This window comes from Ranitomeya variabilis, chromosome 5 (genome assembly GCF_051348905.1).
Source record: "Ranitomeya variabilis isolate aRanVar5 chromosome 5, aRanVar5.hap1, whole genome shotgun sequence".
Classification (NCBI taxonomy): Eukaryota; Metazoa; Chordata; class Amphibia; order Anura; family Dendrobatidae; genus Ranitomeya; species Ranitomeya variabilis.
In genome coordinates, this window is record NC_135236.1 from 166,428,897 (window position 1) to 166,456,837 (window position 27,941).

The window sequence follows — 27,941 nt, forward strand, 5'->3', positions numbered from 1 at the left end:
TAAGACAAAGATAGAGGCTAAAATTGCACGGACACCAGATGCATCATCTCGCTCATCCAAATCGTCTAAGCACTCAAAACGCTCATCTAGGTCAAGTTCATCAAAATATTCCACTCTCAGCCAGCAGCTTATAAGGGCACGTGCTAAGGCAGAAACGTCTAAGATACAAGCAGCCTTTGCGCAAAGGAGAGCAGAAATGGATGCAGCCACAGCACAAAAGAGAGCAGAAATGGATGCGGATGCAGCACGCAAGGAAGCTCTGGAGAAGGAATGTGAGCACGCAACAGCCATGGCGGAGTTAAGGATCCTGGAGCGAGCTATCAGTGGGAGTCAAAGAGACAGCATCAGTTTGTGTGAAGTGGAGGCAGAGGACCCTATTGAACGCACAAGAGACTACGTGCTAAGCCAAAACCGCAGATCCGAACCGCAGATCATCACTAACACTCTTGATGGCGTTCATGCTTCTCCAGGGCACCAGGATGCCGATCCACTTACAGAACCCTACACTCAAGGTCAGTACAATGCTCCCAAACTTGAATTTCCTTCGTATTCCGGTATGTGCCAAGACCCTGCATCTCATCAAACTCCACAGGCTATTATCTACACGCAATCTAATATACCGGCAGGTCATTATACTTTCAACAACCGCATAGTGCCAGCTCCGCATGTAGCAGAGACTATACCCACCAAACCGGTTGCTGGACTAAATGCATATGCCACTCCATACTTACCCACGTTTCAAGGCCAAGACATCTCCACCCCTATGTACAGCACTGCTCAACCTACATTCGTGCATCCTAAGTCAGAAAGAACAGACATGTCCGACTTCGCAAGGTACATGATTCGCCGCGAACTTACTAAAACTGGTCTCACAAGGTTTGACGACCAACCTGAAAATTACAGAGGTTGGAAAAATGCCTTTAGAACCGTAACTAGTGACCTCGGCATCACTGCTGCCGAAGAGCTGGACCTGCTAATCAGATGGCTAGGACCACAATCCACCGAGCGTGTCAAGAGACTCAGGTCTGTACATATCAGTAATCCAACGGCTGGTCTCATGGCTGCATGGGAAAGACTAGAGAAAAACTTTGGCAGTCCAGAAGCCATAGAGGACGCACTGTTCAAGCGATTACAGAGTTTTCCAAAGATATCAAGCAAAGACAGTTCAAAGTTCCTGGAGCTCAGTGACTTGCTGTTAGAGCTCCATCTGGCCAAGGCAGACACCCACCTACCTGGCCTCAGCTATCTGGACACTGCTCGTGGAGTAAATCCCATTATCTCCAAGCTACCGTACAACTTGCAAGAAAAGTGGACTACACTAGGGTCAAAATACAAGAAAGACCATCAAGTGTCATTTCCTCCATTCTCCTACTTCTGTGAGTTTATAAAAGATGTGGCAGAGCGCAAGAACGACCCAAGCTTTTCTTACCAAGAATCCAGGGGCCCAGCTTCACCTCCTTCTAAATACGTCAGCGCACGCTCGAACGACAGAAACCGCAGGGGTCCAGTGTCAGTGAAGAAGACGGATATTCTTCCCTTACCAACATCACCCCCAGACAAGAGTAACAAAGGTGAAAAGATAGAGAACCCAAATCGTGAGTGTCCCATCCACAAGAAGCCACATCCCTTAAAAAAGTGCATCGGCTTCAGGAAGAAACCGCTCCAAGAACGCAAGGAGCTTCTAAAGAAGTTCGGGGTATGCTACAGATGCTGTGCTTCTACCGAACACCTTGCTAAAGACTGTAAAGCTACAATTAAGTGCATGGAGTGTGACAGTGAGGACCACGTACAAGCGCTCCACCCATTCCATCCTGACTCTACACTTACTCCTTCCCCCACCACGAGTCATGGCGGGGAGGACGCAGCTCAAACTGCAAGCCATACCACAATATCTTCTTCATGCACAGAAGTCTGCGGAGAAGACCTCTGGGACAAGTCCTGTGCGAAGATTTGCCTGGTGAACGTATATCCCAACGGTCACCCAGAGAAAGCCGTGAAGGTGTACGTCCTTCTGGACGATCAGAGCAACCGATCACTTGCAAGGTCAGAACTCTTTGATATGTTTAACTTAAAGGGAAATGCTTACCCTTACACCTTAGGTACCTGCAGTGGTGTTACAGAGGTTTATGGGAGAAGGGCCAGTGGTCTTACAGCGACATCTCTCGAGAACACCGTCGAGATACCGTTACCTACACTGGTCGAGTGCAACCAGATTCCATCCAATCGAGAAGAGATCCCAACGCCAGAGGCTGCTCTTCATCACCAACATCTCAAGGGGATAGCAAACAAGATACCAGCCCTCAACAACAGTGCAGATATCCTGATTCTGCTTGGCAGAGACATTCTCCGGCTGCACAAGGTGCGTCAGCAAATTAACGGACCACACGATGCACCATTTGCCCAACGCTTAGATCTAGGCTGGGTAATCATAGGCAATGTTTGCATACATAAGATGAAGAGACCTAACAACATCTCCTCTTACAAAACACACATCTTGTCAAATGGTCGCAGCACTCATTTCCAACCATGCCCACATCACTACTGGGTGAAAGAGAAAGTGAGCAACACCAAGTGGCAACAGGAATCCTTCAACAACATGAACACACTCCAGTCTTGGGAAGAAAACCTCGGGTCATCAGTGTTCGATTCCACAAGTAATGACAACAAGTTGGCACCCACAAGAGAAGATAAAGAATTTATAAAGGTTATGGATAAAGAATTTGTTCAAGACGACTCCAACAGTTGCGTAGCTCCTTTACCCTTTCGTTTCCCAAGAGTGAGGTTGCCGAACAACCTGCAGCAAGCAACTGCAAGGTTCTCATCCTTAAAGCGTACCCTAAAGAGGAAACCAGAGATGGAGAAGCATTTCATTGACTTTATGCAGAACATCTTTGACAGAAATCATGCTGAACCTGCGCCACCACTGAGGGAGGGAGAAGAATGTTGGTATCTTCCATCCTTTGGTGTCTATCACCCTCGCAAGCGTAACCAGATCAGAGTGGTGTTTGACTCCAGTGCTCAGTTTGAAGGCCTCTCTCTCAATAACCTGCTCCTAACTGGGCCCAACCTGAACAACAGCCTCCTTGGAGTATTGATCCGCTTCAGACAAGGACCTGTTGCCATAATGGCCGACATTCAGCAGATGTTTCATTGCTTCATTGTGAAAGAAGACAACAGAAACTATCTTAGGTTCCTATGGCACAAAGACAACAATGTCAACAATCAGGTCATAGACTACCGGATGAAGGTCCATGTCTTCGGCAACAGTCCCTCACCTGCTGTGGCGATCTATGGACTGAGACGGACAGCCCAGGAAGGTGAGAGAGAGTACAGTTCCGATGCTCGGCAATTTGTAGAGAAGAACTTCTACGTGGACGATGGGCTCAAGTCCTTGCCCACAAGCGAAGATGCAATTGACCTACTCTCCAGAACACAGGAAATGCTATCCACATCAAACCTCAGACTCCACAAGATTATCTCTAACAGTCAAGAGGTAATGAACGCGTTTCCATCTGAGGACCATGCCTCAAACCTAAAGGACCTCAACTTGGGTTCCGATGTTCCTCCAACACAGCGCAGCCTTGGTCTACTGTGGGATATCAAACGGGACACCTTCACTTTCCAAGTGTCACCCTATGACAAACCCTTTACCAAACGAGGAGTCCTATCTGTCATAAATAGCATCTATGATCCTCTCGGGTTTGTAGCACCCATCACTATTCAAGGCAAGATACTGTTAAGACAGCTTACGGCCGAGAACACGGATTGGGACACCCCGCTCCCAACTCAGAAACAGCAAAGGTGGGAGGCGTGGAAGAAGTCTCTGAAGTTCTTAGAGCAACTCCAAGTCCCACGTTGTTATTCTCCAAGATCACCTTTGACTGCAATCAGAAGAGAAGTTCATATTTTCTCTGACGCATCTACAGAAGCCATAGCCGCAGTAGCTTATCTGATGACCTTAGGAGCTAACAAGGTACACTGTGGTTTCATCCTGGGTAAAGCCAAGTTAACTCCAAAGCCTGCACACTCTGTACCCAGACTCGAGCTTTGCGCTGCGGTATTGGCAGTAGAAATTGCTGAAGTTGTACAAGAAGTAATGAACGCGTTTCCATCTGAGGACCACGCCACAAACCTAAAGGACCTCAACTTGGGTTCTGATGTTTCTCCAGCCACACTTCTCACACAGAAGATTGGAGCTGCTACAGTTCCGCCTGGGAACTTCGATAATAAGGACATTTACAGACGTCAGTGGAGGCAAGTACAACACCTGGCTAACGTGTTTTGGCATCGATGGAAGACCAAATATTTACACTTGCTTCAAAACCGTCACAAATGGCAGACGCCCAGTCCCAATCTCCAAGAAGGAGACCTTGTTCTCTTAAAGGATACAGAGGCTCATCGTAATGACTGGCCAATGGGACTTATCACCAAGGTCCAAATAATACCGATGCAGCCAACCTACAATCAGGAATTGGCTGCTTGGAGCACCCGTGCAAAAAATAGTCTGTATGTGGCATGTTCACACAGGACTGCAAAGTATATGGTGAAAAGCCTATTAATGACGCCATATATATAGCGGGCTAACCATGATGCATCCTGTGTGAACAGAGGCCACAGTGTACAGAGCCATCTAGGGCCCAGGCGCACCCTGGAAAAATGTACAGTGCACCAAAAACATAACAATGTATGCAAGGTATTGGTTGATATTATGGCCACAATATTGAAGCTGCCAACCCACGTCAAGGGTCCTTGTATCTTGGCAGTCCTAATCTAAAAAAACACCATTGGAGGAAAACCTCCACTAAACTCAAAAAAAACACCAGAACACAGGCATGCTTACCTGTTCAAGGCCTCCAACAATTGCACTACCCAGGGTGCACCAGGCCCAAGTAAAGATAGCAAACAACACAGGTGCAAATAATACCGATGCAGCCAACCTACAATCAGGAATTGGCTGCTTGGAGCACCCGTGCAAAAAATAGTCTGTATGTGGCATGTTCACACAGGACTGCAAAGTATATGGTGAAAAGCCTATTAATGACGCCATATATATAGCGGGCTAACCATGATGCATCCTGTGTGAACAGAGGCCACAGTGTACAGAGCCATCTAGGGCCCAGGCGCACCCTGGAAAAATGTACAGTGCACCAAAAACATAACAATGTATGCAAGGTATTGGTTGATATTATGGCCACAATATTGAAGCTGCCAACCCACGTCAAGGGTCCTTGTATCTTGGCAGTCCTAATCTAAAAAAACACCATTGGAGGAAAACCTCCACTAAACTCAAAAAAAACACCAGAACACAGGCATGCTTACCTGTTCAAGGCCTCCAACAATTGCACTACCCAGGGTGCACCAGGCCCAAGTAAAGATAGCAAACAACACAGGTGCAAATAATACCGATGCAGCCAACCTACAATCAGGAATTGGCTGCTTGGAGCACCCGTGCAAAAAATAGTCTGTATGTGGCATGTTCACACAGGACTGCAAAGTATATGGTGAAAAGCCTATTAATGACGCCATATATATAGCGGGCTAACCATGATGCATCCTGTGTGAACAGAGGCCACAGTGTACAGAGCCATCTAGGGCCCAGGCGCACCCTGGAAAAATGTACAGTGCACCAAAAACATAACAATGTATGCAAGGTATTGGTTGATATTATGGCCACAATATTGAAGCTGCCAACCCACGTCAAGGGTCCTTGTATCTTGGCAGTCCTAATCTAAAAAAACACCATTGGAGGAAAACCTCCACTAAACTCAAAAAAAACACCAGAACACAGGCATGCTTACCTGTTCAAGGCCTCCAACAATTGCACTACCCAGGGTGCACCAGGCCCAAGTAAAGATAGCAAACAACACAGGTGCAAATAATACCGATGCAGCCAACCTACAATCAGGAATTGGCTGCTTGGAGCACCCGTGCAAAAAATAGTCTGTATGTGGCATGTTCACACAGGACTGCAAAGTATATGGTGAAAAGCCTATTAATGACGCCATATATATAGCGGGCTAACCATGATGCATCCTGTGTGAACAGAGGCCACAGTGTACAGAGCCATCTAGGGCCCAGGCGCACCCTGGAAAAATGTACAGTGCACCAAAAACATAACAATGTATGCAAGGTATTGGTTGATATTATGGCCACAATATTGAAGCTGCCAACCCACGTCAAGGGTCCTTGTATCTTGGCAGTCCTAATCTAAAAAAACACCATTGGAGGAAAACCTCCACTAAACTCAAAAAAAACACCAGAACACAGGCATGCTTACCTGTTCAAGGCCTCCAACAATTGCACTACCCAGGGTGCACCAGGCCCAAGTAAAGATAGCAAACAACACAGGTGCAAATAATACCGATGCAGCCAACCTACAATCAGGAATTGGCTGCTTGGAGCACCCGTGCAAAAAATAGTCTGTATGTGGCATGTTCACACAGGACTGCAAAGTATATGGTGAAAAGCCTATTAATGACGCCATATATATAGCGGGCTAACCATGATGCATCCTGTGTGAACAGAGGCCACAGTGTACAGAGCCATCTAGGGCCCAGGCGCACCCTGGAAAAATGTACAGTGCACCAAAAACATAACAATGTATGCAAGGTATTGGTTGATATTATGGCCACAATATTGAAGCTGCCAACCCACGTCAAGGGTCCTTGTATCTTGGCAGTCCTAATCTAAAAAAACACCATTGGAGGAAAACCTCCACTAAACTCAAAAAAAACACCAGAACACAGGCATGCTTACCTGTTCAAGGCCTCCAACAATTGCACTACCCAGGGTGCACCAGGCCCAAGTAAAGATAGCAAACAACACAGGTGCAAATAATACCGATGCAGCCAACCTACAATCAGGAATTGGCTGCTTGGAGCACCCGTGCAAAAAATAGTCTGTATGTGGCATGTTCACACAGGACTGCAAAGTATATGGTGAAAAGCCTATTAATGACGCCATATATATAGCGGGCTAACCATGATGCATCCTGTGTGAACAGAGGCCACAGTGTACAGAGCCATCTAGGGCCCAGGCGCACCCTGGAAAAATGTACAGTGCACCAAAAACATAACAATGTATGCAAGGTATTGGTTGATATTATGGCCACAATATTGAAGCTGCCAACCCACGTCAAGGGTCCTTGTATCTTGGCAGTCCTAATCTAAAAAAACACCATTGGAGGAAAACCTCCACTAAACTCAAAAAAAACACCAGAACACAGGCATGCTTACCTGTTCAAGGCCTCCAACAATTGCACTACCCAGGGTGCACCAGGCCCAAGTAAAGATAGCAAACAACACAGGTGCAAATAATACCGATGCAGCCAACCTACAATCAGGAATTGGCTGCTTGGAGCACCCGTGCAAAAAATAGTCTGTATGTGGCATGTTCACACAGGACTGCAAAGTATATGGTGAAAAGCCTATTAATGACGCCATATATATAGCGGGCTAACCATGATGCATCCTGTGTGAACAGAGGCCACAGTGTACAGAGCCATCTAGGGCCCAGGCGCACCCTGGAAAAATGTACAGTGCACCAAAAACATAACAATGTATGCAAGGTATTGGTTGATATTATGGCCACAATATTGAAGCTGCCAACCCACGTCAAGGGTCCTTGTATCTTGGCAGTCCTAATCTAAAAAAACACCATTGGAGGAAAACCTCCACTAAACTCAAAAAAAACACCAGAACACAGGCATGCTTACCTGTTCAAGGCCTCCAACAATTGCACTACCCAGGGTGCACCAGGCCCAAGTAAAGATAGCAAACAACACAGGTGCAAATAATACCGATGCAGCCAACCTACAATCAGGAATTGGCTGCTTGGAGCACCCGTGCAAAAAATAGTCTGTATGTGGCATGTTCACACAGGACTGCAAAGTATATGGTGAAAAGCCTATTAATGACGCCATATATATAGCGGGCTAACCATGATGCATCCTGTGTGAACAGAGGCCACAGTGTACAGAGCCATCTAGGGCCCAGGCGCACCCTGGAAAAATGTACAGTGCACCAAAAACATAACAATGTATGCAAGGTATTGGTTGATATTATGGCCACAATATTGAAGCTGCCAACCCACGTCAAGGGTCCTTGTATCTTGGCAGTCCTAATCTAAAAAAACACCATTGGAGGAAAACCTCCACTAAACTCAAAAAAAACACCAGAACACAGGCATGCTTACCTGTTCAAGGCCTCCAACAATTGCACTACCCAGGGTGCACCAGGCCCAAGTAAAGATAGCAAACAACACAGGTGCAAATAATACCGATGCAGCCAACCTACAATCAGGAATTGGCTGCTTGGAGCACCCGTGCAAAAAATAGTCTGTATGTGGCATGTTCACACAGGACTGCAAAGTATATGGTGAAAAGCCTATTAATGACGCCATATATATAGCGGGCTAACCATGATGCATCCTGTGTGAACAGAGGCCACAGTGTACAGAGCCATCTAGGGCCCAGGCGCACCCTGGAAAAATGTACAGTGCACCAAAAACATAACAATGTATGCAAGGTATTGGTTGATATTATGGCCACAATATTGAAGCTGCCAACCCACGTCAAGGGTCCTTGTATCTGTGTTCTGGTGTTTTTTTTGAGTTTAGTGGAGGTTTTCCTCCAATGGTGTTTTTTTAGATTAGGACTGCCAAGATACAAGGACCCTTGACGTGGGTTGGCAGCTTCAATATTGTGGCCATAATATCAACCAATACCTTGCATACATTGTTATGTTTTTGGTGCACTGTACATTTTTCCAGGGTGCGCCTGGGCCCTAGATGGCTCTGTACACTGTGGCCTCTGTTCACACAGGATGCATCATGGTTAGCCCGCTATATATATGGCGTCATTAATAGGCTTTTCACCATATACTTTGCAGTCCTGTGTGAACATGCCACATACAGACTATTTTTTGCACGGGTGCTCCAAGCAGCCAATTCCTGATTGTAGGTTGGCTGCATCGGTATTATTTGCACCTGTGTTGTTTGCTATCTTTACTTGGGCCTGGTGCACCCTGGGTAGTGCAATTGTTGGAGGCCTTGAACAGGTAAGCATGCCTGTGTTCTGGTGTTTTTTTTGAGTTTAGTGGAGGTTTTCCTCCAATGGTGTTTTTTTAGATTAGGACTGCCAAGATACAAGGACCCTTGACGTGGGTTGGCAGCTTCAATACTGTGGCCATAATATCAACCAATACCTTGCATACATTGTTATGTTTTTGGTGCACTGTACATTTTTCCAGGGTGCGCCTGGGCCCTAGATGGCTCTGTACACTGTGGCCTCTGTTCACACAGGATGCATCATGGTTAGCCCGCTATATATATGGCGTCATTAATAGGCTTTTCACCATATACTTTGCAGTCCTGTGTGAACATGCCACATACAGACTATTTTTTGCACGGGTGCTCCAAGCAGCCAATTCCTGATTGTAGGTTGGCTGCATCGGTATTATTTGCACCTGTGTTGTTTGCTATCTTTACTTGGGCCTGGTGCACCCTGGGTAGTGCAATTGTTGGAGGCCTTGAACAGGTAAGCATGCCTGTGTTCTGGTGTTTTTTTTGAGTTTAGTGGAGGTTTTCCTCCAATGGTGTTTTTTTAGATTAGGACTGCCAAGATACAAGGACCCTTGACGTGGGTTGGCAGCTTCAATATTGTGGCCATAATATCAACCAATACCTTGCATACATTGTTATGTTTTTGGTGCACTGTACATTTTTCCAGGGTGCGCCTGGGCCCTAGATGGCTCTGTACACTGTGGCCTCTGTTCACACAGGATGCATCATGGTTAGCCCGCTATATATATGGCGTCATTAATAGGCTTTTCACCATATACTTTGCAGTCCTGTGTGAACATGCCACATACAGACTATTTTTTGCACGGGTGCTCCAAGCAGCCAATTCCTGATTGTAGGTTGGCTGCATCGGTATTATTTGCACCTGTGTTGTTTGCTATCTTTACTTGGGCCTGGTGCACCCTGGGTAGTGCAATTGTTGGAGGCCTTGAACAGGTAAGCATGCCTGTGTTCTGGTGTTTTTTTTGAGTTTAGTGGAGGTTTTCCTCCAATGGTGTTTTTTTAGATTAGGACTGCCAAGATACAAGGACCCTTGACGTGGGTTGGCAGCTTCAATATTGTGGCCATAATATCAACCAATACCTTGCATACATTGTTATGTTTTTGGTGCACTGTACATTTTTCCAGGGTGCGCCTGGGCCCTAGATGGCTCTGTACACTGTGGCCTCTGTTCACACAGGATGCATCATGGTTAGCCCGCTATATATATGGCGTCATTAATAGGCTTTTCACCATATACTTTGCAGTCCTGTGTGAACATGCCACATACAGACTATTTTTTGCACGGGTGCTCCAAGCAGCCAATTCCTGATTGTAGGTTGGCTGCATCGGTATTATTTGCACCTGTGTTGTTTGCTATCTTTACTTGGGCCTGGTGCACCCTGGGTAGTGCAATTGTTGGAGGCCTTGAACAGGTAAGCATGCCTGTGTTCTGGTGTTTTTTTTGAGTTTAGTGGAGGTTTTCCTCCAATGGTGTTTTTTTAGATTAGGACTGCCAAGATACAAGGACCCTTGACGTGGGTTGGCAGCTTCAATATTGTGGCCATAATATCAACCAATACCTTGCATACATTGTTATGTTTTTGGTGCACTGTACATTTTTCCAGGGTGCGCCTGGGCCCTAGATGGCTCTGTACACTGTGGCCTCTGTTCACACAGGATGCATCATGGTTAGCCCGCTATATATATGGCGTCATTAATAGGCTTTTCACCATATACTTTGCAGTCCTGTGTGAACATGCCACATACAGACTATTTTTTGCACGGGTGCTCCAAGCAGCCAATTCCTGATTGTAGGTTGGCTGCATCGGTATTATTTGCACCTGTGTTGTTTGCTATCTTTACTTGGGCCTGGTGCACCCTGGGTAGTGCAATTGTTGGAGGCCTTGAACAGGTAAGCATGCCTGTGTTCTGGTGTTTTTTTTGAGTTTAGTGGAGGTTTTCCTCCAATGGTGTTTTTTTTGACTTATCACCAAGGTCCTACCCAGTGAGGACGGAAAGACTCGTAAGGTAGAAGTTAAGGTGACAAAAGGGGGCTCTACCCGAACCTTCTTCCGCCCGGTCACTGAACTCGTGTTGCTTCTACGAAAGGAGGACATCACATGAACTGAACATGCTCCTGGACGTTGTTCACGGCGGGGAGCATTCCTCCTCATCCCCCAGTTTATTGAATGTTGACATTTTCCATTGGATTGAACCCTTAACATTCCCATTGGATTCTGGGTTGGTGGAAGAGTTTGCATGTTTGCGGCTTCCCCAATCTGAAGATGGGTTTTATATACTTGAACTTATCTTTCGGTGTGATCTACGGGTCAACAACAACGAGTTGGACTTAAAAATCTTTTATGTTTATTATTGCATGCATGTTTTCTTCCTCTTGTTTTTTCAGGTTCGAACGACTTCGAAGAATTACGGACATCGTGAAATCCAAGGATTTCAGACGGGGAGTGTCATGTCCCACGACTTGGGAAATCATTCAATGTTTGCATTGCTTGTGTTCTATCCTTCTTTCTAGGCAGAAGTTTGCTTTTCCCTGTATTTTGTCCCAACTCTCTCACTGTAGTCCTGTGATGTATGTTTGTTCACGCCCTTATTCTCCATTTTGTCATCATTCCTCCATCTGTATGCATCCTACTACATGTCCTCTGTTGAATATTCCTTTTTACCTGCTACTTTCATCATAATACAAGAATTTCGGTTAAAGCAATCCTCTTTTCCTGGAGTCTTCTTACATGAGAACGTGGCTGAGTTAAGCTATCTGATAAATCGGTATGAACGTGAGTACAGGTCAATACGGAAGCGCCCAAAAGAATAGGTCTATCCAGGCACCACTGCGTTCTACATACCCATGAGTCAGAATAGTCCCTTCTGCCTGAACAGTCATAGTGCAGAGAGACGGTGTCATGATCCAGACCAGGTTTTGGGTCCTGTCTCTCCTTTCCTGGTCTGGTCATGTCAGGGGTTAACTTACTCTGCCTCGTTCAGGTGTTGGGTCTGCTATTTCTCTGCACTGCATCCTGCAGACAGTGCCAGTTATATTTCCTGCCTACGGTGTGTGTAGCTGGCTCTGGAGAGACCCTGATTCGTCCTGCTGCGTTTAGCTGTCTTTGCCTGTGTCTGTTCATTCCCCTCTTCCTGCCCTGACTCTGTGTGTCCCTGCGTGCTTGGATTCCCTGGTACTTAACTCTGCTTTGGCTCTGACCTGATTCTGTCTCTTCCCTCTGGTACTTCTGCTATGGACCGTTACTAACCTTTTGGAGCTCCTCTGACTCTGTGTTTGGGATTCCCCTTGGAACAATGCTACTTTCTGGTATCGATCCGGCTTGTCTGACTGTTCTGCTGCCACCTGGTGGTAGCCTCGCTGCAGTTCTGCTGCTCTGCTCTGAGCATGTTTTCAACCCTCTCTCCACTATGCTGCCATCTATTGGAGTTTGTATTTACCTGCAGTGCTGCAGCGTGACAGCCAGAAGATCGTGACGCTGAGGAGTCTGGAACAGAGCAGCGGCCAGTGAGAAGAGATGAGTATTCCATTTTTATTTATTTTTTTAATATTTGGAGCATCTTATGGGGCCAATTACATATGGAGCAGTATATGGGGCCCATTATATATGGAGCATCTTATGGGGCCAATTCCATATGGAGTATCTTATGGGGTCAATTCCATATGGAGCATCTTATGGGGCCAATTATATCTGGAGCATCTTATGGGGCCAATTACATATGGAGCATCTTATGTGGTGCCAATAATATTGCATGGAGGACTTTACTGTCCAATTTCTGACCTATTAGAAGTTACAATAGATATCACTCATGTAATGTAAGAAGTGAAATCTTTGGCATTGTACTATACCTGTATTTCTCTGCCGTATCTGTGCATCATGAATTGTGGTATGTGTTAAAGGGGCCCACTGAGACTTTTTCATCTGGGGCCCACGAAAACCTGGAGCCGGCCTTGGGTGCATCTGTACAGAGCAAGCTGTCAATCAAAATCCTGGAGTGTGCTTATAGCCGCTGATCACTATGTACAGAGCACTGACTGTAGCTGCTCCCAACACACCTCCATGACTGAAAGCCAGAGGAATTTTTTGTTTGCTGGAACCAATTTTTGGTCCATGTGTCGGTTTTTACAGTCCTTTTGCATCTATTTTTCTCACATTAAGTTTTTTTTAGCTTTTCCTATCCAATAAATACCGTATATAATCATGTATAAGCCCAGATTTTCAGCACATTTGTTTGTGCTGAAAACGCCCCCTCGGCTTATACACAAGTCATTGTCCAGAAAGCCAGTGGGGGAGGGTCATTGACGGAGCAGTGGTAGGAGCAGCTGTGACATCATTCTCGCCTTCCTCGCGTGGCCGCTGCACATCACTGCATCTCTGTTGTCCCGGTGTGGCAGCTCTTCCTGTGCTCAGCGGTCACGTGGTACCACTCATTAAGGTAATGAATATGCACGTGTCTCTACTCCCATAGGCGTGGAGTGCATATTCATTACCTTAATGAGCGGTACCACATGACCGCTCAGCACAGGAAGATCTGCTGCGCCTGGACAAGGGAGATGTAGGGATGTGCAGCGACCACGCGAGGAGGGTGAATATGATGGGGGAGGATGCAGAGCCATGCACACAAGGGCGAGGATGGGAGAGGACGGAGAGACATGCATTCAAGGGGGAGGACGGGGGATGACACTGAGCCATTCATACAAGGGGGAGGACGGGGGGGAGAACGCCGAGCCATGCATAGAAGGGGGAGGACGCCGAGCCATGCATACAAGGGGGAGGACGGGAAAGGACGCCGAGCCATGCATACAAGGGGGAGGATGCCGAGCTATGCATACAACTAGGAGACTGGGGAGTCACACATAGCAGGACAGGGATGAGGGGACAATGCATACCCAGCTTATACTCGAGTCAATAAGCTTACCCAGTTTTCCATAGCAAAATTAGGCTTATACACGGGTCAGCTTATACTCGAGTATATGCGGTAGTAAAATATGGACAATATACGAATGATATCTGTATCCTATCCATTTTTCTCAATGGCCATTGACTTTCATTGGCGACTTTGTTCTACAACAAGATTCAAGATAGAAGTCTCCATTTTTCTTTTTTTTTTTGCTGACAATGGGTCTGCAGATAAAAAGGAAATGAAAAGGCATGTTCCATGTAATTTGCCTTGTGCTCTATCTGCAAAAATAATGAATATCACATGTGCCAACAAATCTGAAGTGTGAAAGGGCCTTAAACTGAAGATATATATTTAATTCACATAAAAAAAATCCACAATAACCCAATATCATGCAATGAATCATAATTAAATGCAGTGTTTCTGAGGTTCCTACCGTCTCCATTGCCGTTTCCAGATTTGTTATTCAGGATATGATCATAGTAGAAACCATTATAGAAAGGAAGGCAGTGACAAGTGCCGACGAGTATGAGGAAGATAGCTATTCCCGGCTGCATGGTGACTTACTAGGGCTGTGCTCCAGATGAACAGTCTCTGAAAAGAAAAACAAAACAAGGACGTAACATTTGCCAATTTATATTCTTCCATAAAGTTGACTTTTTTCTTTACCTTCCATTATCAAGTCTGCTCTAGAGATGTAGGGCTAATTTTAACAATCAAGTGCATTAAAGAGAAACTATTATCTGAAATTGACTTGTTTAACTCAGGTGTTATGTTACATGTATATTTAAAAAAATAATGCCGATGTTTTTTCTTTTCACTTTATAAGCTTTAATATCTATATTATAAATTTTAAAATTTTCACACTGACCATGGGGGCTTTTTTAGACCACAATGACCACACTCAATCCCATCTTTTGTATTGAAGCATATAATGATTCTGTGCAAATGTTATTATGAAAAGAGGGGGAGCATGGTCAGCTGTGACATGAAATTCCCCATTGTGATTGGTGGATGCTGTGTTATTAGGCATGTATAGAGGTATTACCTGTCATTGTAATCCTGCCTCTAAGGCCACGTTCACACGTTCAGTATTTGTTAAGTATTTTACATCAGTATCTGTAAGCCAAAACCAGGAGTGGGTGATAAATACAGAAGTGGTGAGATGTTTCTATTATACTTTTCCTCTTGATTGTTTCACTTCTGGTTTTGGCTTACAAATACTAATGTAAAATACTGACCAAATACTGAAGGTGTGAACATGGCCTTATGATAAGGATCTATGTCAAAAACTTTTTGAAAGAGCTGAGTCACACAACCGTATTTTCAGTCCAAATGTTGTCCGCGAAAGTTAATTTATATTTATATTATTCACGGCTGCACTCGGACAATTATTATGCAATGGGATAGTGCAGATAAGCATTTTTTTTTCACGGACCGATTCTGCATGTGAAAAAAAATCGCAGCAAGCACTAGTTTCCTCCCTAAATCGGATGAGACTCGCCCGTTCAAACGTATGGGTGAGTGAAAAAAGTTGGATGCCATATGGAGCCACGGTACAGCATCTGATTTCTATAGATGCATTGTAAATCTGTAACATAGCAAACTGTAAATGGTCTCCTAAATGATTAATAGCTGCTGCTGTAAAAAATAAATAAATAAAGGATCGGATCCTCCACAGATTCTACTTGTCTGGCTGTCACCAAGAGATCATGAACTATTGTAAGACTTGTCCCATCTGACAGCTCAACTCCATAGTCCCTTAGTAACGTTGCTCATAATTGAGGTCCCATTTGATCACATACTCAAGGATCATGTGTGACTCCTGGTCAAGTCTGCCAAAAGCCATAAGTATATCCTGGTGGTCGAGTAGTATGCTACATGGTATCTGGAGGCCGTAACACTATGAAACTTGTCTACTAAGTGTATAGCTCGGAAGTTGGTCAATATCTTTTCCAGGAAAGGTTGCCTAAGGAGATCCTAACAGACCAAGGGACTCCATTCATGTCAAAGGTGATGAGAGAGTTGTGCAAAACCCTGAACAACGCAGGACCTCAGTGTACTATCCACAGACGGACAGTCTGGTGGAAAGGTTTAAAGCGAACCTGTCATCGGGATTGTGGACAGTAACCTACAGAAAGTGTCAGATCGGCACTGTTATACTGATTAAAATGATACCTTGGTTGATTAAATCAGTTTTGTGGTGCTCTGATTAGGTATTCACCTGTATGGGCGTATGACAGTTCACTGACCCTCAGTGACCTGTCCCTATTTGACATAATGAATATAATATGTTTTAGAAAAAAAAATCACATTCAAGCAGCAGTGACGAGAATTGCTTCATCGGAACAGATACCTGTTTTCAGAGTTGCCAGGTTGTACTCAGGTCACAGAACATGAAGTCCTCCCGGAGCTTCATGTCCGGGTGAATTTGAATCCATAGCAGATTACCTCGCTGAGAGGTAATCTTGAAAGAGGTGAAAAAAATGTTCAAGAGCGGCTGGTCTAGTCTCATCGTCTTGTTGCTGAACCAGATGGAGAATGGCGGTTCTACAATGGCTACCGGAATCTGAAAGACGTTTCTAAATTTGACACCTATCCAACGCCCCACATCGACGAGCTCATTGAAAGGCTGGGGACAGCCCAGTAAATTACCACTCTAGACCTCACAATAGGATATTGGCAGATTACCCTCTCCAAGGATGCCAAGGATAAGATAGCCTTTTCAATTCCAAATGGTTGTTTCCAGAATGTCAGGATGCAGTGTTTTCCATAAACCCAAAGAAATGTGCCATAGGGATAGGAGAAACCAAGTACTTGGGATATATCGTAGGCAGGGGCAAGATCAAACCCCAATTGAATAAGGTTGACGCAGTCCAGAATTGTCCACAACTGCTCTTAAACAAAAAGGTCAGAGTGTTTCTGGGCATCATGAGTTCCTACCGTCGGTTCATCCCTAACCTCTGAAGGACCTCCTTTTCAGAACAAAGTCAGCTATTGTCAAATGGTCTCCGGAAGCTAAGACAACAAGCCAGGAACTGAAGCTAGCCTTGCGCATACAGCCAGTATTGGTGGCTCGTGACTTAAAAATAGTTTGTGGTTCAAATGCACACATCAGATGTCAGATTAGGTGCCATCTTGTCTCAGGAAGTGAAAAGCAAATAACACTCGATAATGTGCCTGAGTCAGAAACTATCTTCCAGCAAGAAAAACTACTCCATCGTAGAGGAGGAGTATTTGGCTATCAAGTGGGCGTGGAATACTTTAAGGTACTACCTTTTAGGTAGGAAGTTCAGGTTACTGTCAGACAATTGCCGCCTAGGAAAGAACAATGGAGAACACTGGGGATCAATGTCTGAGTGGCTAGGTTGTTCCTAGCTTTTCAGGATTTTAGCTTCCATGTGGAGAATAGGCCCAGAAAACTGCATGGCAATGCTAATGCTCTGTCGAGGGTCCACTGTATGATGGCAGAAGGTGCCAAGCCCCCCGGCTTTGGGCAGAGGGGAGGGTATGTAAGATAGCTGCTGGACACATTATTGAAGGGGGATATGTATTACAGAGGTGATTATCCTCTGTGATGTACACCCGGAAGCAAGCTCCAGCACGTATAGTGCTGAGAATGTTAATAGGGCATGGCAAGGGCCTGGTTTACAAGCAGTTAGAGAGATGGGTGGGACTGCCTGCTGACATATCCCCACCCTGTGGCGCGGTATGGCAGATATGAGGAAATCCAGCTGTATCATTTGTGGTCTGTGTGTGCAAGGTGAAAAGACCTTGCTTGTGTGGCTCAGTCTCGGCTAGAGGCTAAGTTGAGGACTGAAATTCACCATAACTGGTGAGCCCATGCTATATATGGACTGTTTATTTTCCGTTTTGGTTTTGTTATAACTTTTGCACCCAGTAGAAGCTGTTTTGTTTTATTAAGCTTAACAGTTTATGGACATTTAATAATAAACCACATGTTTGTTTGAAACAGCGAATCGGACCCCTGAGTGTGCACCAGCAAGGAACATGGAGAGAGGGCAGGAGCACTCTAAGTTCAGGGCCCCCCCACTGCACTTGCATCTCATTAGCATACAATTTCAACTATGGATTTCTCTAAAACAACAAAACAGATTTGTGCAAAAAAGATAAGGATTTACTCAGCATTCAAGCACCTTTACAGGCACACGAAATCCTGATAACAGGTTCTCTTTAAATAGGGCTCTTAAGTTCGAAAAAAATGTATGGTTTGGTCTACCACCAAGCTGGTAGGGTACAGTTGATGTACTCTAACATTACTTTATGAACTTGATCTTCATGTCTAGGAGCAGATTCCTAATTGATGTCAGCCTTCATTGTATACAACAGAACTAGGCCAGTGGCTATATACTTACATTCCTTACAGATTACAAAATTAAAGAGCTCCCCAAAGAATTAAGGCACAAAAACCTCTCTGGCTACTAATTTGCCAGCCTATTGATCTCTAAAGGCTCTTGTAAAATATGATACATGGTAATGATTAAAGTCAAACAATTAGTCTTATCTGTTATATTGAGAACACCTGGACTTTTCATTCACAGTTCTGCAAAATGATCAGGTAAAATTGAGTAATTCTAGGCACATGGAGCAAAGTAATTACGGTAATATATGTACAGAAGGAAAACATGAGTAACTGTGCACTGTGGTACTGGTCTATAGCAGGCGGCAACAAAAGAGGTCCATTAGTGGTGGACAGCACAGTGGTTAGTACAGTTGATTTTCAGCGCTGGGGTCCTGGGTTCAAATTCCACCAAGGACAACATGTGTAAGTTGTTTGTACATTCTCCCCTTGTTTGCGTGGGTTTAATTCCACACTTCAAAATATATTGATAGGGAACATAGATTGTGAGCCCCAATGGGGACAGTGATGATGGTATCTGTAAAGTGTTGCACAATTACTGGTGCTATAGAAATAATAACAATATAGTATGTTCCTTCTCTGTACACAATCATTTATTAAAGTAGCAAACATACAAGTAACTAGTTTATATTTGGATATATTACAGTATGTCACTTAGAACATAACTTATCTTTGAAAAGATGTTTTTACTATTGAAAAACTACAACAAAAATAAACAAAATGACTACATAAGACTAATAGACTTTTTCCTATCCACAGGAAAAGTGAAAGTTGTGATTGTGAGAAAACTTTTTGCCAATTGGTGGAACATCATTGAAGAGAGGTTTCATATCTGTAAATATAACACATTTGTACATTCTTTCTGTGGGTCCCTTGATTATTGAATTGTTCTTTCTATCCTTTACGGGGGTTGTCGTCTTTCTTGTAATTCACTTATGGCCCAAGCATTCTATTAAAAAGAGAAATAGGCCATGCTGCCCCATGAATCCCTGCCGCACTTCCATCCCGGGGGCTGTCACTCAACATTCTCTTCTTCTCTCCAAAACTGGATGCTGCAGCCAAGCAGAGATTGTCATCTGTCTCGATCTGTATGGTTATGATGGATTCACACAAGAAGATAATCGGAATGAATGCTTTCTCCCAATTATCTGCCAGTGTAAACGTGCCAGAGATTACCCAACAAACAAGCAAAACCCTGGTCTCTCCAGAGATCAGATCATTTATATCACACAAAAAAATCATTATCACTAGCACATTGTCATTTCCCAGATTAGCGATTGTTGTACCCAATTATTGTTCGACCTGTGCAAACATCTTGTCTGTAACTGATTGGTGCTCATTCATGGTGCATTGACAACTAAAATTGGAACATCAAAATGCACCAAGGGCAAAAGCAAACACATGGTCTATACAGCCAATACACCTGCATAGAGGGGCCCAGAATGGAAGCGAGGCCCAGAAGAGGACCCAGAACTGGGTACTGCATAATGTATATACAACTGGGAAGCAAACAGAAGTTTGCAGTATGGTTTGAATCAAGGCGAGTATAAGCAGCAGCATGTGTAGGTGGGTATGATATATTTTGTGCAGTGATAATTTGGCACAAGCAATTGGTTTGTGCTTGTCTAATGTATATGTTCAGCGTCTGTCCTGTATTTCTGTGATGTGTGCGCTGGTCTTGTGAGATGTGTCTCCTAAGTGCTCTGTGCTAGTGTCATGTGACTGTCTGATGTGTGCGATGTGGTCCTGTGACATGTCTGATGTGTGCGATGTGGTCCTGTGACATGTCTGATTTGTGCAAAGTGCTTCTGTTACGTGTCTGGTATGTGTAGTGCTTCTGTTATGTGTCTGATTTGTGCAATATGCTCATGTGATATGTGCACTATGCTTGTGTGACTTGTCTGATGTGTGCTCTGTGACTGTGTGATGTATCTGATGTGTGTGCTGTGCCTGTTTAAATGTGTCTGATGTGTGTACTGTGCCTGTGTGATGTGTCTGATATGTGCTCTGCCTGTGTGATGTGTCTGATGTGTGCTCTATGCTTGTGTGATGTGTCTGATGTGTGCTCTGTGCCTGTGTGATGTGTCTGATGTGTGTGCTGTGCCTGTGTGATGTGTCTGATGTGTGCTCTGTGCCTGTGTGATGTGTCTGAAGTGTGTGCTGTGCCTGTGTGATGTGTCTGATGTGTGCTCTGTGCCTGTGTGATGTGTCTGATGTGTGCCCTGTGCCTGTGTGATGTGTCTGATGTGTGCCCTGTGCCTGTGTGATGTGTCTGATGTGTGTGCTGTGCCTGTGTGATGTGTCTGATGTGTGCTCTGTGCCTGTGTGATGTGTCTGATGTGTGTGCTGTGCCTGTGTGATGTGTCTGATATGTGCTCTGTGCCTGTGTGATGTGTCTGATGTGTGCTCTGTGCTTGTGTGATGTGTGTGCTGTGCTTGTGTGATGTGTCTGATATGTGCTCTGTGCCTGTGTGAAGTGTCTGATGTGTGTGCTGTGCCTGTGTGATGTGTCTGATGTGTGCGCTGTGACTGTGTGATGTGTCTGATGTCTGTGCTGTGCCTGTGTGACGTGTCTGATGTGTGCGCTGTAACTGTGTGATGTGTCTGATGTGTGTGCTGTGCCTGTGTGATGTGTCTGATGTGTGTGCTGTGCCTGTGTGATGTGTCTGATGTGTGCTCTGTGCCTGTGTGATGTGTCTGATGTGTGTGCTGTGCCTGTGTGATGTGTCTGATGTGTGCGCTGTGCCTGTGTGAAGTGTCTGATGTGTGTGCTGTGCCTGTGTGATGTGTCTGATGTGTGCGCTGTGACTGTGTGATGTGTCTGATATGTGCTCTGTGCCTGTGTGAAGTGTCTGATATGTGCTCTGTGCCTGTGTGATGTGTCTGAAGTGTGTGCTGTGCCTGTGTGATGAGTCTGATGTGTGCTCTGTGCCTGTGTGATGTGTCTGATGTGTGCCCTGTGCCTGTGTGATGTGTCTGATGTGTGTGCTGTGCCTGTGTGATGTGTCTGATGTGTGCCCTGTGCCTGTGTGATGTGTCTGAAGTGTGTGCTGTGCCTGTGTGATGAGTCTGATGTATGCTCTGTGCCTGTGTGATGTGTCTGATGTGTGCCCTGTGCCTGTGTGATGTGTCTGATGTGTGTGCTGTGCCTGTGTGATGTGTCTGATGTGTGTGCTGTGCCTGTGTGATGTGTCTGATGTGTGCTCTGTGCCTGTGTGATGTGTCTGATGTGTGCCCTGTGCCTGTGTGATGTGTCTGATGTGTGTGCTGTGCCTGTGTGATGTGTCTGATGTGTGCCCTGTGCCTGTGTGATGTGTCTGAAGTGTGTGCTGTGCCTGTGTGATGAGTCTGATGTGTGCTCTGTGCCTGTGTGATGTGTCTGATGTGTGCCCTGTGCCTGTGTGATGTGTCTGATGTGTGTGCTGTGCCTGTGTGATGTGTCTGATGTGTGCTCTGTGCCTGTGTGATGTGTGTGCTGTGCCTGTGTGATGTGTCTGATGTGTGCTCTGTGCCTGTGTGATGTGTCTGATGTGTGCCCTGTGCCTGTGTGATGTGTCTGATGTGTGTGCTGTGCCTGTGTGATGTGTGCCCTGTGCCTGTGTGATGTGTCTGATGTGTGTGCTGTGCCTGTGTGATGTGTCTGATGTGTGCTCTGTGCCTGTGTGATGTGTCTGATGTGTGCTCTGTGCCTGTGTGATGTGTCTGATGTGTGCCCTGTGCCTGTGTGATGTGTCTGATGTGTGTGCTGTGCCTGTGTGATGTGTCTAATGTGTGCCCTGTGCCTGTGTGATGTGTCTGAAGTGTGTGCTGTGCCTGTGTGATGAGTCTGATGTGTGCTCTGTGCCTGTGTGATGTGTCTGATGTGTGCCCTGTGCCTGTGTGATGTGTCTGATGTGTGTGCTGTGCCTGTGTGATGTGTCTAATGTGTGCTCTGTGCCTGTGTGATGTGTCTGATGTGTGTGCTGTGCCTGTGTGATGTGCCTTATGTGTGCTCTGTGCCTGTGTGATGTGTCTGATGTGTGTGCTGTGCCTGTGTGATGTGTCTGATGTGTGTGCTGTGCCTGTGTGATGTGTCTGATATGTGCTCTGTGCCTGTGTGATGTGTCTGATGTGTGCTCTGTGCTTGTGTGATGTGTGTGCTGTGCCTGTGTGATGTGTCTGATATGTGCTCTGTGCCTGTGTGAAGTGTCTGATGTGTGTGCTGTGCCTGTGTGATGTGTCTGATGTGTGTGCTGTGCCTGTGTGATGTGTCTGATGTGTGCCCTGTGCCTGCGTGATGTGTCTGAAGTGTGTGCTGTGCCTGTGTGATGTGTCTGATGCGTGCGCTGTGACTGTGTGATGTGTCTGATATGTGCTCTGTGCCTGTGTGAAGTGTCTGATGTGTGTGCTGTGCCTGTGTGATGTGTCTGATGTGTGCGCTGTGACTGTGTGATGTGTCTGATATGTGCTCTGTGCCTGTGTGAAGTGTCTGATATGTGCTCTGTGCCTGTGTGATGTGTCTGATGTATGCGCTGTGCCTGTGTAATGTGTGTGATCTGTGTGCTTGTGTCTGATGTGTGTGATGTGTGCCCTGTGCTTATGTCTGATGTGCTTGACTGATTAGTCTAATGTGTGCGCTGTGTTTATGTTAAATTTCTGATATGTGCGCTGTGCTTATGTCTGATGTGTGTGCTGGGCTCCAACGAAGTGTCTGACCTGTGCACTGTGTTTATGTAATGTGTCTGATGTGAGCACTATGCTTGTGTGACTTACGATGTGTGAGCTCTTCTTGTGTAATGTGTCTGATGTGTGAGCTATTTTTGTGTGATGTGTGCTTTGTAACTAGTCTGAAATGTTACTATTTTCATTTTTACTATGCAAATAGGCTTCTGGAGCGCCCCGTCAGGGCAGTGGGGTACTCGGTACCTGGTCCTTCGGTTCACAGGGGGATGTCACGGTGGCTGACCTGGTCCGTGGCCCTGGGACGTCTGTATAAAAGAGAAAGGTCTTTTAAGGGATAGAGTTTATGTTCGTGAAGCCCCCTGTGGTATTCGGACAGGGTGACCGATGCTGCTTTAAGGGGTCCGCTGGGGTGATGTTATGGCAGCTAGATGGTATACCTTCCCACAGGTGAAGTGTATCCCCAGGGCTTCCCGGTGTGTAGATGGTGAATGGTGAATGGCACAGTGAAGAACGAGGACACAGGATTGCAGTCTCTTTACCTTTACTGAAGACTTCAGTATCCACAGTCCAGGGCACCAGACCACAGGGCAGGCAGAGTCCGGCCGGTTCAGAGGCAAGTCCAGAGTTCTCTTTGTCCAGGTGGAAATCAATAGCCTTCCTTTGCGCTGTAGTGGTGTAGTCCCTTACTGCATAACCTTCAAATAAGGTCCTCACAGATGTAGTGTCACTCTCTCTGTCCCCCATATAGGATAGGACAATACCCGTATGACTGGTGACTTGAGCCTGTTTATAGGGTCTCTTAGATAACCTGGATCTGTAGATGTCACCATGCCTCCTGGGTGTAGGTGCGGACAGGTAACATGCAATTAGCTGTCCCGCCAGTCTCTGAAGTAAGGCATAGAGGTCCTTACTACCTCGGTGTTCCGGCTACCGGTGTTCTGCGCCTCAGAAGGAGGCAGCCTGTTCGGGGCTGGTCCCCTTCTGGTATCCTCTCCTTTGCTTTGCCTTCCTTCATGCTCACTGCAATACAATTCTGCCTTCCAAAATGTCTCTTTGTGGGAGCTGCAGCTCTGAGGGCATGCACAGCTCTGTGGACCCCCTGTCCACCTCAGACTGATGTCTGGAACTAACTACCTTTCCCTACAGACTACCAGTTATATATATATATATATATATGGTGAGTCACCTAGTAAATAGGAGCGGAAGCTCCCCCTGGTGGCCTGGAGTATGACATGTGTTGCATGTTTGTGATACCTGGATGCAGTTATCCTTCCTTGCCTCTGAAAGTAGCATCACTCTCCCCAGGAGGAAAGCAACACTACTGCGACGGCCAGGACCCTGGGGCGCCGCACTTGCACTAGGGAAAATTAATAAAATCAGAGTTACTCATCCTCCCTGGGTAAAACAATGCGTATGTGCTATTGCTCCAGTCTATATTTACAGGCTGAGGTGATGCCTCAACTACAACACAAGTGACTGCTGCAGCCAATCACTACCTTCATTTGCAAAAATTAGATGGCAGAAGCTGCTGAGCCCAGTGATTGGATGAAGTGGTCACGTGATGTAGTTGTGACGTTTGTAAAGAAAGACTAGAGCAATAGCAAAGATGCATAGCTAAACCTGGGGAGGGTAAGTAACACTGATTTTATTACTTTTCTCTAGCGCTCATCTATTGGCATTAAAAAAAAAAAAAAAAAACCTTTAAGAGAGCAGAGCTTATACACAATTCAGTCGGTCACTGATTAGGACCACCTACTGGATTGTTCAGCATAAATAGACCTGAGATTTCAATAAATAAAACATAAATTATTCAGAATCCTTTCCTACAAACGTATATACCAATCAGTTGAGTGTTTTTATAATATGCTGATCATAGATTGCACCATTTCTGAAGCTGCTTGGTTCCAATTTAAAAAGAAATCCAGTGACCTATATTTGCCCTATGACATCAGCTCGGGGCCTCACATTGATGCTGCATATGGGGTGACATGCTGCACAGGGTGCTGCATATGGTACTGACATGCTGCTGCATATGGGGTGACATGCTGCACATGGTGCTGCATATGGGGGTGACATACTGCACATGGTGCTGCATATGGGGGTGACATACTGCACATGGTGCTGCATATGGGGGTGACATACTGCACATGGTGCTGCATATGGGGGTGACATGCTGCACATGGTGCTGCATATGGGGGTGACATGCTGCACAGGGTGCTGCATATGGTACTGACATGCTGCTGCATATGGGGTGACATGCTGCACATATGGTGCTGCATATGGGGGTGACATACTGCACATGGTGCTGCATATGGGGGTGACATACTGCACATGGTGCTGCATATGGGGTGACATACTGCACATGGTGCTGCATATGGGGGTGACATACTGCACATGGTGCTGCATATGGGGGTGACATACTGCACATGGTGCTGCATATGGGGGTGACATACTGCACATGGTGCTGCGTATGGGGGGTGACATACTGCACATGGTGCTGCATATGGGGGTGACATACTGCACAGGGTGCTGCATATGGAGGTAACATGCTGCTGCATATGAGGGTGACATGCTGCACAAGGTGCTGCATATGGGGGTGACATACTGCACAGGGTGCTGCATATGGTACTGACATGCTGCTGCATATGGGGTGACATGCTGCACATGGTGCTGCATATGGGGGTGACATGCTGCACATGGTGCTGCATATGGGGGTGACATACTGCACATGGTGCTGCATATGGGGGTGACATACTGCACATGGTGCTGCATATGGGGGTGACATACTGCACATGGTGCTGCATATGGGGGTGACATGCTGCACATGGTGCTGCATATGGGGGTGACATGCTGCACAGGGTGCTGCATATGGTACTGACATGCTGCTGCATATGGGGTGACATGCTGCACATATGGTGCTGCATATGGGGGTGACATACTGCACATGGTGCTGCATATGGGGGTGACATACTGCACATGGTGCTGCATATGGGGTGACATACTGCACATGGTGCTGCATATGGGGGTGACATACTGCACATGGTGCTGCATATGGGGGTGACATACTGCACATGGTGCTGCATATGGGGGTGACATACTGCACATGGTGCTGCGTATGGGGGGTGACATACTGCACATGGTGCTGCATATGGGGGTGACATACTGCACAGGGTGCTGCATATGGAGGTAACATGCTGCTGCATATGAGGGTGACATGCTGCACAAGGTGCTGCATATGGGGGTGACATACTGCACATGGTGCTGCATATGGGGGTGACATACTGCACATGGTGCTGCATATGGGGTGACATGCTGCACATGGGGAGACCATGGGGGCCTCATGCAGTGTATATAGGGAGGCTGTGTGGGGCTCCTGCAGTATACAGCGCTGGCAAAAATTAAGAGACTACTGCAAAATATTCAGTTTGTCTGATTTTTCTCTTTATAGGTATATTTTTGAGTAAAATGTAAATTGTTCTTTCAGTCTACAAACTACTGACAACATGTCTCCGAATTTCCAAGCAATACATTTTGTATTTTTTTTTCTGAAAAGGAGAAATGGTCAAAATTAAAAGAAAACCCCCCCAGCGCTTTCACCTCAAATAATGCAAAGAAAACAAGTTCATTATCATTTAGAAACAACAATACTAATGTTTTAACTCAGGAAGAGTTCAGAAATCAATGTGGTCTCTTAATTTTTGCCAGCGCTGCATACTGCAGGAGCCACGTTCAGCACTACACGCAGGGGAACAGCGCTTACAGTAGCACTGCTTCTCCCGCAGCTGTCAGTGCACACGGAGGACAGTGTGCACTGTTCTCCATGTGCACATGTGTGACACGCTTTGCGGCCTGTGTGTCCAGGTAAAAACGGACATGTCGGGGACAGTGATGATAATGTGTGCAAACTGTAAAGCGTTGCGGAATATGTTAGCGCTATATAAAAATAAAGATTATTATTATTATTATGTCTGCGTGTTTTGCACATGGACACACGGTCCATCAAAACACGCTGACGTGCACATACCCATTCATTTGAATGGGTCTACGTGTGTGAGTGTCTCCGGTACGTGAGAAAACTGTCACTACAGGTACTGGAGGCACTGACATGTGAAACCGGCCTAAGGCCGGTTTCACACGTCAGTGGCTCCAGTACGTGAGGTGACAGTTTCCTCACGTACCGGAGACACTGACACACGTAGACCCATAAAAATCAATGCATCTGTTCAGATGTCATTGATTTTTTGCGGACCGTGTCTCCGTGTGCCAAACATGGAGACATGTCAGTGTTCGTGGGAGCGCACGTATTACACGCACCCATTAAAGTCAATGGGTCCGTGTAAAACACGGACCTCACACGGACGTTCTCCGTGTGGCGTGCAGGAGACAGCGCTACAGTAAGCGCTGTCCCCCCCACTGGTGCTGAAGCCGCAATTCATATGTTCCCTGCAGCAGTGTTTGCTGCAGAGAAAATATGAATAATAGCGTTTAAAATAAAGATCTATCTGTCCGCCGCCCCCCCGCTCCCTGTGCGCCCCCCCGCTGGTCAGAAAATACTCACCCGCTCCCACGTTGGCTGTCACTCCTTCCTCTCTGCCCCGCGCCTTCTACTGTATGCGGTCACGTGGGGCCGCTCATTTACAATCATGAATAGTTGGCTCCGCCCCTATGGGAGGTGGAGCCACATATTCATGACTGTAAATGATGGGCCCCACGTGACCGCATACACTAGAAGCCGCGGCCAGACCAGGAAGCAGCGAGGGAGGCGGGTAAGTATTTTCTGAAGAGCGGGGGGGGCGCACAGGGGGTGGGGGGGCGGCGGACACATAGATCTTTATTTTAAACACTATTATTCATATTTTCTCTGCAGCAAACGCTGCTGCAGGGAACATATGAATCGCGGCTTCAGCACGATGCAGGG

At 46.0% G+C, this 27,941-nt stretch overlaps 1 protein-coding gene across 2 annotated transcripts in view; it reads right to left on the minus strand.

Annotated features, from left to right (window-relative positions):
* HAPLN3 (hyaluronan and proteoglycan link protein 3) overlaps window positions 1–27,941 on the minus strand; it is a 230,377-nt gene that overhangs the window by 33,602 nt on the left and 168,834 nt on the right. For both annotated transcript variants that reach the window (XM_077263462.1, XM_077263461.1), the window contains exon 2: window positions 14,417–14,574. In XM_077263462.1, coding sequence (XP_077119577.1) covers window positions 14,417–14,537 — 121 coding nt within the window. In that variant the 5' untranslated portion in view covers window positions 14,538–14,574. The remainder of the gene's footprint in view (window positions 1–14,416; window positions 14,575–27,941) is intronic.